Raw genomic sequence first — 13,090 nt, forward strand, 5'->3', positions numbered from 1 at the left:
CCATCCCACTACAGATGCAGTCAAATATATTGGCACCCTTTCACTTTACAATGGAGCAGAATGTTCTGTTCTTTCTTTTCAAACCCATTTGAATGGCTATTTTTACCCTGTAGGCACCTGGGGCCTCATTTATAAGCTGTGCGTGTGTACAAAATATACCCCCCAAAAAGTGTGTGAGGTATAGCATGAATGCATTTGTTTATTTGGATACCCAGTAGCTTTTGCAGAAGCATCAGCTACTCTACCTGGGGTCCACAAAAATACGAAACATGACAAGTAACAAAACACTGATAGACAAGGACAATCACAAACACAACGCTATACAAACAATACAAAAAATATATATATAAAAAAATTACTGAAAAAGTTTGAAACATTCTGCTAACACAGTAAATAGACCGGTAGTTTATGTAACATTTTTGACAGAATGGGTAGGATACAGTATTGCTGTGCAATAGGAGTGCGACATCCTAAACCTATTTAATCTCRGAGTTTATGGCAGGACATAGAAACCCAATAATCTATTGATAAACTAAATATTGAACAACAATTCATTGTTGCATAGAAGTGTGGACTGTAGCAGTCAGCCTACTTTGAAATAGTTTCGAACATACAATCTATCTTGCAGAATGTGCGGACATGGMACTTGCTATATAGGCAGCTAAGAGTAGCAACGTGAAGGCTACTGTTCCTGCGCGTTCCACACACGCCTGCTAATGAGATAATGTTTGAAAAATTCACTGSAAAATATCAAAACATTCTGCCTACACATCTACCGACAAYGTGATCAAAATTGCCATTGCTCTTTCTTATAGAAACTGCCGTGGCCTAGTTCCAATAATCCCCAAAATACATTATTGTCACCATAAAAATTACTGGAGAGTGTTTTCCAATCTGAGTTTTAATACTCGTTCGCACACGCACGGTTACGACAGGTCCCATATTTAACGGGAAACATGCATAGGCCTACATGGGAGGCATGCGCTAAATTCATAAATCTCAATATTTCTGTACATGCACAGACTTTTCAGAAAAAGCGCATTCAGAAATGTCGTGTGAAATTTACTCAATAGTTTGGTTATAAAGGGCCCTGCATTTTACCACAGGTGAGATCAATTACACAGTAAACGAAAATCATTGCCTCCAACCAAATGAATGTGAATTGTGAATAATTTTGTCCAGGCCATTTACAGTGCATTGGGGAAGTACTCAGACTCCTAGACTTTTTCCACATTTTGTTGCGTTACAGCCTTATCCTAAAATTGATTAAATAGTTTCCCCCCCTCATCAATCTACACACAATATCCCATAATGACAAAGCAAAAACATGTTTTTAGAAATATTAGCAAAAAATATTCTGATTCTTTACTAAGTACTTTGTTGAAGCACCTACTGGCAGCGATTACAGCCTTGAGTCTTCTTGTGTATGACACTACAAGCTTGGCACTCTGCCGATCCTCTCAAGCTCTGTCAGGTTGGATGGGGAGCGTCGTTGCACAGCTATTTTAAGGTCTCTCCAGAGATGTTTGATCGGGTTCAAGTCGGGGCTCTGGCTGGGCCACTCAAGGACATTCAGAGACTTGTCCCGAAACCACTCCTGCGTTGTCTTGGCTGTGTGCTTAGGGTCGTTGTCCTGTTGGAAGGTGAACCTTCGCCCCCAGTCTGAGGTCCTGAGCACTCTGGAGCAGGTTTTCATCAAGGATCTCTCTGTACGTCGCTCCGTTCATCTTTCCCGACTAGTCTCCCAGTCCCTGCTGCTGAAAAACATCCCCACAGCATGATGCTGCTACCACCATGCTTCACCGTAGAGATGGTGCCAGGTTTCCTCCAGACGTAACGCTTTGCATTTAGGCCAAAGAATTCAATCTTGGTTTCATCAGACCAGAGAATCTTGTTTCTTATGGTCAGAGTCCTTTAGGTGCCTTTTGGCAAACTCTGGAGCGCTGTCAGAGTTACCATCAGGTTCTTGGTCACCTCTCTGACAAAGGCCCTTCTCCCGCGATTGCTCAGTTTGGCCTGGCGGCAATCTCTATGAAGAGTTTTGGTGTCTCCAAACTTCTTCCATTTAAGAATGAAGGAGGTCACTGTGTTCTTGGGGACCTTCAATGCTGCAGACATTTTTTGGTACCCTTCCCCAGATCTGTGCCTCRACACAATCCTGTCTCAGAGCTCTAAGGACAATTCCTTCAACCTCATGGCTTGGTTTTTGCTCTGACATGCACTGTCAACTGTGGCACCTTATATAGACAAGTGTGTGCCTTTCCAAATCATGTCCAATCAATTGAATTTAGCACAGATGGACTCCAATCAAGTTGTAGAAACATCTCAAGGATGATCAATGGAAACTGGATCTCATAGCAACGGGTCTGAATACTTATGTAAATAAGGGGGTCTGAATACTTTCCGAATGCACTGTCTGACCATTTGACTTTAAATCTACATTTTTATTTTTTTTTGGCCTGTGCTGTTGTAAATCAAACAAATACACGTGTAACCACCCCCAAAAAAGTATTATAAAAAAAATAATTATGCAAGGGTGCCAATATTTACTAAACAAAAAAATAAATGCAACAATTTCAAAGATTTTACTGAGTTACAGCTCATATGAGGAAAACAGTAATTAGGCCCCAACCTATGGATTTCACTGGGAATACAGATATGCATCTGTTGGTCACATATTGTACCTTTAAAAAAAATGGGCCTCACAATGGGCCTCAGGATCTTGTCTCGTTATTTCTGCGCATTCAAATTGCCATTGATAAAATGCAATTGTGTTCGTTGTCCGTAGCTTATGCCTGCCCATACCATAACCCCACCGCCACCACGGGGCAGTCTGTTCACAACGTTGACATCAGCAAACCACTCACCCACATGGCGCCATGGACGTGGTCTGCGGTTGTGAGGCCGGTTGGACGTACTGCCAAATTCTTTAAAAATGATGCTGAGGTGGCTTATGGTAGAGATATGAACATTAAATTCTCTGGCAACAGCTCTGGTGGAGATTCCTGCAGTCAGCATGCCAATTACACACCCCCTCAACTTGAGACATCGGTGGCATTGTGTTGTGTKACAAAACTCCACATTTTAGAGTGGCCTTTAATTGCCCTCAGCACAAGGTGCACCTGTGTAATGATCATAATGTTTAATCAGCTTCTTGATATGCCACACCTGTCAGGTGGATGGATAATCTTTGTCAAAGGAGAAATGCACACTAACAGGGATGTAAACAAATTTGTGCACACATTTTTAGAGAAATAATATTTTTGGAACATTTCTAGGATCTTTTATTATTTCAGCTCATAAAACATGGGACCAACGCTTTACATGTTGTGTTTATATTTTTGTTCAGTGTATTTGACTACATCTGTATAATAGCACATCAATAGCCCACTGGTCCTAGCATAGCTGCGAATCAACCAAAAATTGTCTTTGACATTGTGCTGGGAGACATAYTTTGTCGCGAGAAGATCGGGAAGTGGAGACAGAAAATAACCGTACCCCAATACAGCCTGCTTAACTCCAAAAACGCTAAACCAGCTATATTRGGGGTAGGGTTATTTTCATTCTCCACTTCCCTATCTTTTCTTAACGAAGTGTCTCCCAGCACAATGTCAAAAGACAATTCTTGGTTGAGTCGCAGCTAGCCCTAGCAATGACCAAAAACATTTAGAAGAAAGCCAAAATAACAAAGAGCCTCTGTTTCTACACCTCCTTTTGTGACTGTGTCCTAAGAAAAGGATGACCCTATGGACACCCTGTACTCTGTGAGTGTCATGCGAGGTCCATTTACAACTTCTCCTCATTCCACATGTCACATTATTAGTCTTTAACATTTCATAGCAGGACTGCTACAACAAACTGCTGTCCGTCTCTCTCTGATACTTGGGTCAACACGTCAAAGTTCAACATTTCGCATCGTCTCCATAGTGGCAGCTATGCCAAGTTTATTAACTTTAAAAGCCAAGAGTTCCACAGCACGTCATATTAATTTTGATGAGACACAGCACAGCTGAGGATCCCTGGCTGTGTTCTAAACATTTGGCATAAACCTCCGCTTAAACGCACAATCCCCTAGATGCACCATGCTTGGTATTATAATCCTATTGCTGTTGTAGTCAATACGCACCCCCATGGTTGGTCTAATAAACATAACCATTGTCGCTATAATAATCGTTCCTACGGTGTACTGCAGGGGATTGTCAACTGGTGGCCCGCGGGCCAAATTCGGCCCACGGGGCATTTTATTTGGCACCCAACATTTTTCTGAGCAAAAAGTAAGTAATCAATTGTCTTATTTTTTTCTTTTTGGGGGGGGGCATAAAATACTGTAAAAATCACTAGAAATTGATTTCAATTTAGGATATCTTTTCCCAAGTACTTCCACTCATAAATAGAGAGACATACAGTATTTGATCATGCACCAATGTAATCAAGGTTTTAAATTATTATGTTTTTGTGAAACGTACTGTAATATCTGTTTGGGCTTCTTGCAGAGTACAAATGATTCATAACCCCCGACCATCCACTCAAGAACAAAAATTGKCCTGCGACTGAATCTAGTTGGGGACCCCTGGTGTACTGTAACCCTCTCAGTCAGTCAGTCAGGGCAGGACAGGATTAGAGGAACGTTTCAAGGGAATTATATCAACATCTGCTGCATATTTCCCAGATGTGAAACCAAAACAGCATTAAAACACAGCATTTCACTGCATAGAAACAGAAAAGCGATGGTGAACGTGAGAAATAAAGATGGACAGAAAAAGAAATACAGACAGAGAGAGACAGAAAGAGACAGACAGATCGAGAGAGTGTGAGAGACCGAGAGACAGATCGAGAGAGTGTGAGAGAGAGAGACAGAAAGAAAGAAAGAGACAAACAGACAGACACAGATCGAGAGAGTGTGAGAGAGAGAGAGAGAGACAGAAAGAGACACAGACAGACACAGATCGAGAGTGTGAGAGAGAGAGAGACAGAGAGAGAGAGAGTGTGAAGGGTGAGAGACAGAGATAGATCGAGAGAGAGAGAGAGAGACACACAGAAAGAAAGAAGACAGACAGATCGAGAGAGGTGTGAGACAGAGACAGATCGAGAGAGTGTGAGAGAGAGAGACAGAAAGAAAGAAAGAGACAAACAGACAGACACAGATCGAGAGTGTGAGAGAGAGAGAGACAGAAAGAGACACAGACAGACACAGATCGAGAGTGTGAGAGACAGAGAGAGACAGAGAGAGACAGAGAGAGAACGAGAGAGAGAGAGTGTGAGAGACAGAGATAGATCGAGAGAGAGAGAGAGAGAGAGACACAGAAAGAAAGAGACAGACAGATCGAGAGAGAGTGTGAGACAGAGACAGATCGAAGAAGAGAGAGAGAGAGAGACACACACAGAAAGAAAGAGAACAAGACAGAGACAGATCGAGAGAGAGAGAGAGTGAGAGACAGCGACAGAAGAGCGAGAACCTCAGTCCCCAAACGCCTCTTTTCCAGATTGAGTCATGTCAATTGTAATTGGTTAAACAAGCTGGACAGTATGTCATCCTGGTCCGTAACAGAGGGATGATTCATGGGCCAACAACATGGTGTCTTTGTCAGGCCTATCTGCCTCCTCCTCTAATGAATTCAATAAGGAGGATGTTGTGTTAACCTTCACAATAACACATTGTGCCCGATGGATGTTATGGAGAATAGCAGTATCTAGTCCCTCGCTATGCAGTTGATGTGGCGCATAATAAAGGGAAAGGCAGTACAAAAACAACAGTAATACTTTCACAGACTGCCCAACCAGGATGCAGTGTGACCAGATGACCATGAGGTCAGTGGTTCAAATCCTAATGAGGGACACGTGGTGCCCTTGAGGCTTAAAACCCTAAATTCAAATTCCACTCCAAAACAATATCCAGCTGTGTAAGAACATAACACACATGCTACTAGCTTTGGCTAACGGTGTTGTGTTTGGATAGGAGAGTACAGTGTGAATTAGATGGTTCACGCCTATGAACACGGCTATGCTTGCTCTACTGGTGAGGCCTCTCAGTCCCAGGGCCTCCGGACTGTGGCTAAAGCCTTGGGTATCCCACTGATACATCACTTCACTGACCACCAACCTAACACACTGGCCATAAGATCACCTAAAGGACGAAATGCGCTGTGCTGACGAACAGTGAAAAGAAAGTCCTATTGCCTCTGACCAGAACGTCAGCTGTCGCTTTCTGTTCATTTCCCCCGACAATTCTACATGTTGAATCGCCACGGTTCGTCGACACCCAAGGAGGGGATCTACTGCGCGCGGGCCGACGTTTTGCTACGGCGCGTCTTGTCCTTGGCACGCATTAACCTCCAACAACATGGGATTCTTCATGACCTCATAAGCAGGCCAAATACTGATTTGATTTGATTTKAAATAATACAGCACTCTAAAAAAAAAAAAAAAAACAGAAGGAAAGGCCTACTGTACCTTTTTCTTCTCTCTCAGGTCGTACAGAGCCAGGGTAGCAAACAGTGGTTCGATATCAATCTCAAACCTATGGCGGACCGGGAAGAAAGAGTATCAGACTGTCATTTCATAGCAGCAGTGTGTCGACCAGCAAGCAAGCAAGCAAGCATCACCTGTTAAAAATCAATCTATTCTATTGTACTCTACTCTATTCTGTTCATCAACTCAGGATAMTCGACAGATGCAACAGGGATACGAAATGTGGACGCATGCACTTGCATAGCACTAATCCCATCTAGAGAGCGATGAGTCAAGCTGAAAGTTGGGACAGGCTGCTGCCAAAACACTGCTGAGAGATGATGCAGAACTTAGCTGAAATCTTTGCCTGTTTTACGGTGTGGGAGAGGCAGAAAGAGAGAAAAGGAGAGAGAACAAAGAGAGAATGCAGAGAAAGAGAGAGATAGAGAGAGAGAGAGAGCAATAAGAGGCGAGCCCACAGAAAGAATGTGGAAGAGAAAATGAGTGAGGGAAAGAGAGAGAGGGACTGTATCTCACAGAAAGTGATTGTCTAGAGCCCTCAAACTCAACTCTGGACCTCGAAGCCAGTTGGCCTGCATTTTGTCATTGTTCCCCTCTAAATAGGGACTGATTTAGACCTGGGACATCAGGGTGGGTGCAATGAATTATCAGGTAGAACAGAAAACCAGCATCGCTCCGGACCTCGTAGGGTAAGAGTTGAATACCCCCTGGTTTAGAGGATATGCAACAGCCACTGTACCGCACAGCTACCACACTAAAGGCAATGGTTCAGACCAAACGGAAATGGTCTGGGTTAGACTTCTCCAGCAGCACACAAAGTCATGCTAAATGTCCTCTCTCAGTGTTCTTCTCACACAAACGTTCTGCGGGCTACACTTCCTGCTCTCTCCGACACCCTGTCAGACACACTCTGTTGATGCTCACATACAGGTAGCTAGAAGCATACAATTATTTTCCTGCTGTGATAAGTAATGTAATTACTGTACCTGATGGCCTGGCACCGGATGATGATCCGGTCTCCCACGTGCTCTTTGGGACAGTCGGGAATAGGCCGGATCTCCACTGCATCATCCTGGAATACCAGAGGAACGTCATGGATCTAGCCACTCATAGCAAGTCAAGCATGCGCTTGGTGTGATGTACGGGTCAGCTGTTTGTTCACCCGCACCCGCCGGCAATTGCTAATAACCCATCCACAACCACCCGACTACACGTGATAAAGTGAAAATCTGAGGCTCGCACCCGACCCTAACCCGCTAATATGGAAAATGTGCTGTAGGCTACAGTCAGAGATGGTGGAACTATTTTTATGACAGTGGGAACAGGTTTATTTTTGCCTGATATGATWATTTTTTTATAATTTATGACATTTTGGTAGGTTATTTGTTAGTCAACTTGTCTATAATTAGATACATGCAGCTTCTCTTCTGTTATTATATGTTGCCCTAGAAGACTAAATAAACCCTCGCTCACCAGAATGTCATAAATGCTTCACTCTAGTTGACATCTGTAAAGTGCTCTGTCATCTAATGCTTCTTTCTCAGAGCAAAGAAGTTTAGGGACCGGGGAGAAAATGCAATGACAAAAAATGTAAACGGGTCAGATTTTCTGGGCAAAATGTTCAAAAATGACATCAGTTTGACCGGTTGWTAGGAAATAGAAAGCTGTAAAAATGACCCAACATGTTTCTGATAAGATTTCAGTTTGGCTTGGATTCATATTTTATGTGGTTGAAATACTAAATCAGCTTTATGATACACCTCTACAGACAGTATATACTGTAACTGCGCATTCACATTCTCTCAAGATGCAGATTTTTTTATTTTTTATATATATAATTCACTCCTGTTCCCGAGTCAAAATATTTCTACATTTGGAGTATCATTTTACTTCAAGAAATGCTTAATTCTGCAAGAGTTAATATGAAGGCTGTGAGAGGTTTTACACCTACAGTCAATGTCCAGATTTCAGTTTCCCATTAACCCATCTAAACAGTAGGCTACAGTTCCCTTTATGTACCTTAGGCATATTTGAAATCCCCCGTCTTGTGAATGTCGAATTTGTATAGCGCCTCTACTATTATCCTCTTCACCAAATCTTTCCAAAACACTACTTTTCTGGCCCTCCCTTCTATTTTCAACTCTGCATTTCACAGCTTTTCTCCTATTGAATTGAACTCCGACATTGTCCTTTTTTCATCAGTGRATTGACGTTAACAAAAGTGTTTGGCGACTGGCGTAGACTATTTGGCACGTGTAGGCCTACTGTTATGCCATAAAGCTTAGGCTTATGCACTAATGCCAGAAAGCCTAAAATAATGAAAAGAAAAACCTCAATGTAGCATATAGATATCAATTTCACAAGAATGATACATTTATGGACTTTTTATAGAATTGTTTTCTTTTTATTCAATCCACCCGCCACCCACTCTTTATACACACAATACTTCATGAGCCTAAACCCTAAATTCTTATTTACAATTACGGCCTACCCGGCCAAACCCTAACCCAGACGACGCTGGGCCAATTGTGCGCCGCCTTATGGGACTCCCAATCCCGGCCGGTTGTGATACAGCCTGGAATCAAACCAGGGCCTGTAGTGACGCCTCTAGCACTGAGATGCAGTGCCTTAGACCGCTGCGCCATTCGGGACTGTAACCGCGGGGATWGCAGGTTATGAGTCAACCCGCGTATCGCTAGTGTCCGTGTGTGTGCGGGCGCGCGCGTGTCCCTCTCACCTCGTCGGTGGGTGGGTACAAGGCGAACAGGTCTGCGTGGCGGTTCGCCTGCCGGGCTTCCAGGTTGAACCTGTCCAGGTCATCATGGTTACTGAAGCGCAGTAGCCCGTCCACTCTGGGGTCAGGGGTCAGACCAGAGCGGAGGTCAAAGTCAGAGGAGGTCAGGGTCCTGCCGGAGTCATCACTCAGTACCGCCAGGGAGGGGGACTTCACCTGTAATAATAATGACAGGTTTTAGAAGAGAGGGGTAGGAAGAGGATGGAAAAGAGAACATCCAAAATACCCAATTCTCCCAAMAAAATAATGTTACTTCTCCCAAACCAAAGTATATTTCATGTAGGCCTACATTGCAAGTGTTTCCAAATAATTGCATTACTTCAAGAGCTTAGGCCGGTAACTTGCTATGCAAGTGCAGCGGAGAGGTAAGTCGTCGTCCATTGATTCCTAACTGTGTGTGAACATCAAGAGAATCAAGGCAACCTCATGGAATCCATGACTAATGGGTTAAACTCCAGAAGAGCCCAGCAACTTCGGAGCAAAGGGGTGCATCCTACCACCACAGAGAGACCCGTGTTAAATCAGGGCTATTGCAAACATGGAATCACTCTACCACTGAGCTACATGACAAGACGGCTCTGGATTTCTCAGGCTACGTCCTACTTCCAACCACACCATCCCGCCACCTGCCAACCCCCTGTTGCCATCCTTCAGCAAATTTGCCTCATTTGGGTCAAAATATTTACTCAAATCTTTTGTCTTCAACAATCCAGGGATTTCACCCTTTAAAGAAAACGGAAGAGTGAACATCCATCTTCCATCTAACCTCCACACCCCGACCACTGCCTCACAGTGCCCCAATCCCAACCAGGCTTCCCCAATCTGGGCCACAGGGCTCCAGGCAACCCCACATGATTGCTAATGAGCCCCAGAGTGCTGCAGTGTTGGAGCATGGGACAATTAGAGGCTGAGTTACAATAGGCCTGTTCTTCTCCTCTCTCTGGCCTGGAGCGGATGGGAAACTCACGGCTGGAACAATTAGCCTTTGGTTTGGGTGATTGGGACTTGGCAATACCTGGGGAATGGGGCTGGGGATGGGGAGAGGAGCTAGGGCTGGAGACAACTAGGCTCGTGCTGGGAGCTGACTGAGGATGGCTGGTGCTGGGGGAAGGACTGTTGAATAGAGCTGGGGGCTGGCGAAGGCTGGAGACAGAGGATAGCTGGGGCTGGGACTTGACTGTCAGGGGGTTGGAGCTTTGAGCTTGGGACTGGGAGAGGTGGAGCTGAAGCATGGGGTTGGCTGGGTGCTGTCCGGGGACTTGGCAGGACAGAGAATTGGATGCTGCCTGGGGTTGGTCGGGAAACAGACGGGGACTGCATGAATATTCACACCCCATTGGGTGCAGGGCAGGCTGGGTAAACATGAGGGAGACGGTGCCAGGACAGAGGTAATAGGAGTAACAAAACACTTCTGTGTTCAGTGTTGTGCTCCACAACCCCTCCTGTCTCTCCTTCTCTCGGTTCTCTCGGTGCTCTCCTCCTCTCGGTGCTCTCCTCCTCTCGGTGCTCTCCTCCTCTCGGTGCTCTCCTCCTCTCGGTGCTCTCCTCCTCTCGGTGCTTCCTCCTCAGCGGTTCTCTTCCCTCACGGTTCTCTCCCTCACGGTTCTCTCCCTCACGGTTCTCTCCCTCACGGTTCTCTCCCTCACGGTTCTCTCCCTCACGGTTCTCTCCCTCACGGTTCTCTCCCTCACGTTTCTCTCCCTCACGTTCCTCTCCCTCACGTTCTCACTCAGCCTCTCCACTTTCATTGCACGCTGATTAGATTGTCCTCACCATTAAATCAGTGTGTGAAGATGAAGAGAGGTGTTATCACAGTTTCTCAGACATCTTTCTGTTTCCTGTGAGACAGACAGGGCGAGGACACCTGTGGTGCTGCATCTGACAAGGAAACCACTGCATAGGTTTCCACTGTAATAAACCACTGCATAGGTTTCCACTGTATAAACACTGCATAGGTTTCCACTGTATAAACCACTGCACAGGTTTCTACTGTATAAACCACTGCATAGGTTTCCACTGTATAAACCACTGCATAGGTTTCCACTGTATAAACCACTGCATAAAGCTAAAAAAAACGATCTATATCAATCGATCTGAGGAGTGAGGAGATTGAAACTGTAGTATTCGGGTTTCACGATGAACATGTTACCTTTCTCTTATACAGTACCAGGGTATCATGTTACTCTGTTTCAATCCGTAATGTATCTGAAGGCTGCATGCGATACTACTGTAAACTCTGGATGTACTCTGGTCTCCTGATGACAATGGGACTGACAGAACTGCTCCTTGCGGACCCGAACCCTGATCTGTTTTTAAAACCTATTGGGTCATCTTTGTCGTGGTGTTGTGTATGCATTCTTGTGTATATTTTGTGCTTACCCGTGTCTCTTGTTTCTCTGGCTGGACGTCGGATTCAAAAGTCTGTTTCCGCAGAGTTTTGTGTAGACTTGCCCGCTCGGAATATGCACTCCAGCCATCTCCCTGGCACCTGCCCACACACACACACACACACACACACACACACAACCCCAGATACGGCATGGTTACTGATACACCGGTGGAATTTTAATCTAAAACAAACCAGATTACAACAACAACAGAACCGCAGCATGTGTGTGGTGTGTGTGTGTGTGTGTGTGTGTGTGTGTGTGTGTGTGTGTGTGTGTGTGTGTGTGTGTGTGTGTGTGGTGTGTGTGGTGTGTTGTGTGAGAGTGAGAGAAGATAAAAACCAGCAGGCCTTGGCTGTAATCAGTGTGTGAAGATGAAGAGAGGGGTTATCACAGTTTCTCAGATATCTCTCTGTTTCCTGTGAGACAGACAGGGGCGAGGACACCTGTGGTGCTGCATCTGACAAGAAAACATTTCCACTGTATAAACCACTGCATAGGTTTCCACTGTATAAACCACTGCATAGGTTTCCACTGTATAAACCACTGCATAGGTTCCACTGTATAAACCACTGCATAGGTTTCCACTGCCTAGGTTTCCACTGCCTAGGTTTCCACTGTATAAACCACTGCATAGGTTTCCACTGTATAAACCACTGCCTAGGTTTCCACTGCCTATGTTTCCACCGGCTAGGTTTCCACTGTATAAACCACTGCATAGGTTTCCACTGTGTCGTCTGCACCAGTGGTCACCAACCCTGGTCCTGGAGACCGAGCCACCTGGGGTGTAAGGCTTAAGTTGCTGCTCCACAGCCTTTAGGCATATTGTCCCAACGCCCGCACACCAAGTAGCGCTCCAGGGTTAATGACCAGTAGCGGACACACGTCAAGCATTTGACAGGTCAGTAGTCATGAAGAAAATAAGACGAGGAGAGAAAGCAGCYCCTGAATGTGCCATGATAAGAAGCTCACCTCCTGCTGACCATCAGCCAGGGCTGGGTGTAACTCTGAACACAGTCCCTCACATGGGAATCCAACTCCACCCTATAGAGATACAGGAGGACAGAGAGGGAATGTGAAGGATGGAACGCACACACATACGGCAGCATACACACGTATGCACTCATTCACGTGTGCGGGCACGCACACACATGCGGAAATACCCTCCACAGACAGCCCGCATATGACCTGTTCCACTCCTCCTGCATTCCTATCTTATCAGCATTACCTGTACTATCATGTTCAAGGTGAGTGACAATCCAAAGACGCTAAGATACCACTTGCACAGTACTTTCTGGATTGTAAGAGCCTTCTGAGGTATGATAAGCCATTGTAGTGGGATCTACTAAACTAGTGAGTGGGGCCCTTGAAACAGATATAGGCTCGTAGCAGAGAAAGTTACTGGGACTTTAGCCTGTCTTAAATCAATGCCGACCCCAGA

At 45.1% G+C, this 13,090-nt stretch overlaps 1 protein-coding gene across 1 annotated transcript in view; it reads right to left on the reverse strand.

Moving 5' to 3' along the window:
• Positions 1 to 13,090, reverse strand: part of dock8 (dedicator of cytokinesis 8) — a 79,006-nt gene that overhangs the window by 38,701 nt on the left and 27,215 nt on the right. The window contains 5 exon segments of the mRNA XM_070446835.1: positions 6,451 to 6,517; positions 7,455 to 7,540; positions 9,206 to 9,418; positions 11,642 to 11,750; positions 12,622 to 12,693. Coding sequence (XP_070302936.1) covers positions 6,451 to 6,517; positions 7,455 to 7,540; positions 9,206 to 9,418; positions 11,642 to 11,750; positions 12,622 to 12,693 — 547 coding nt within the window.

Source organism: Salvelinus sp. IW2-2015, linkage group LG15 (assembly GCF_002910315.2).
Source record: "Salvelinus sp. IW2-2015 linkage group LG15, ASM291031v2, whole genome shotgun sequence".
NCBI lineage: Eukaryota > Metazoa > Chordata > Actinopteri > Salmoniformes > Salmonidae > Salvelinus > Salvelinus sp. IW2-2015.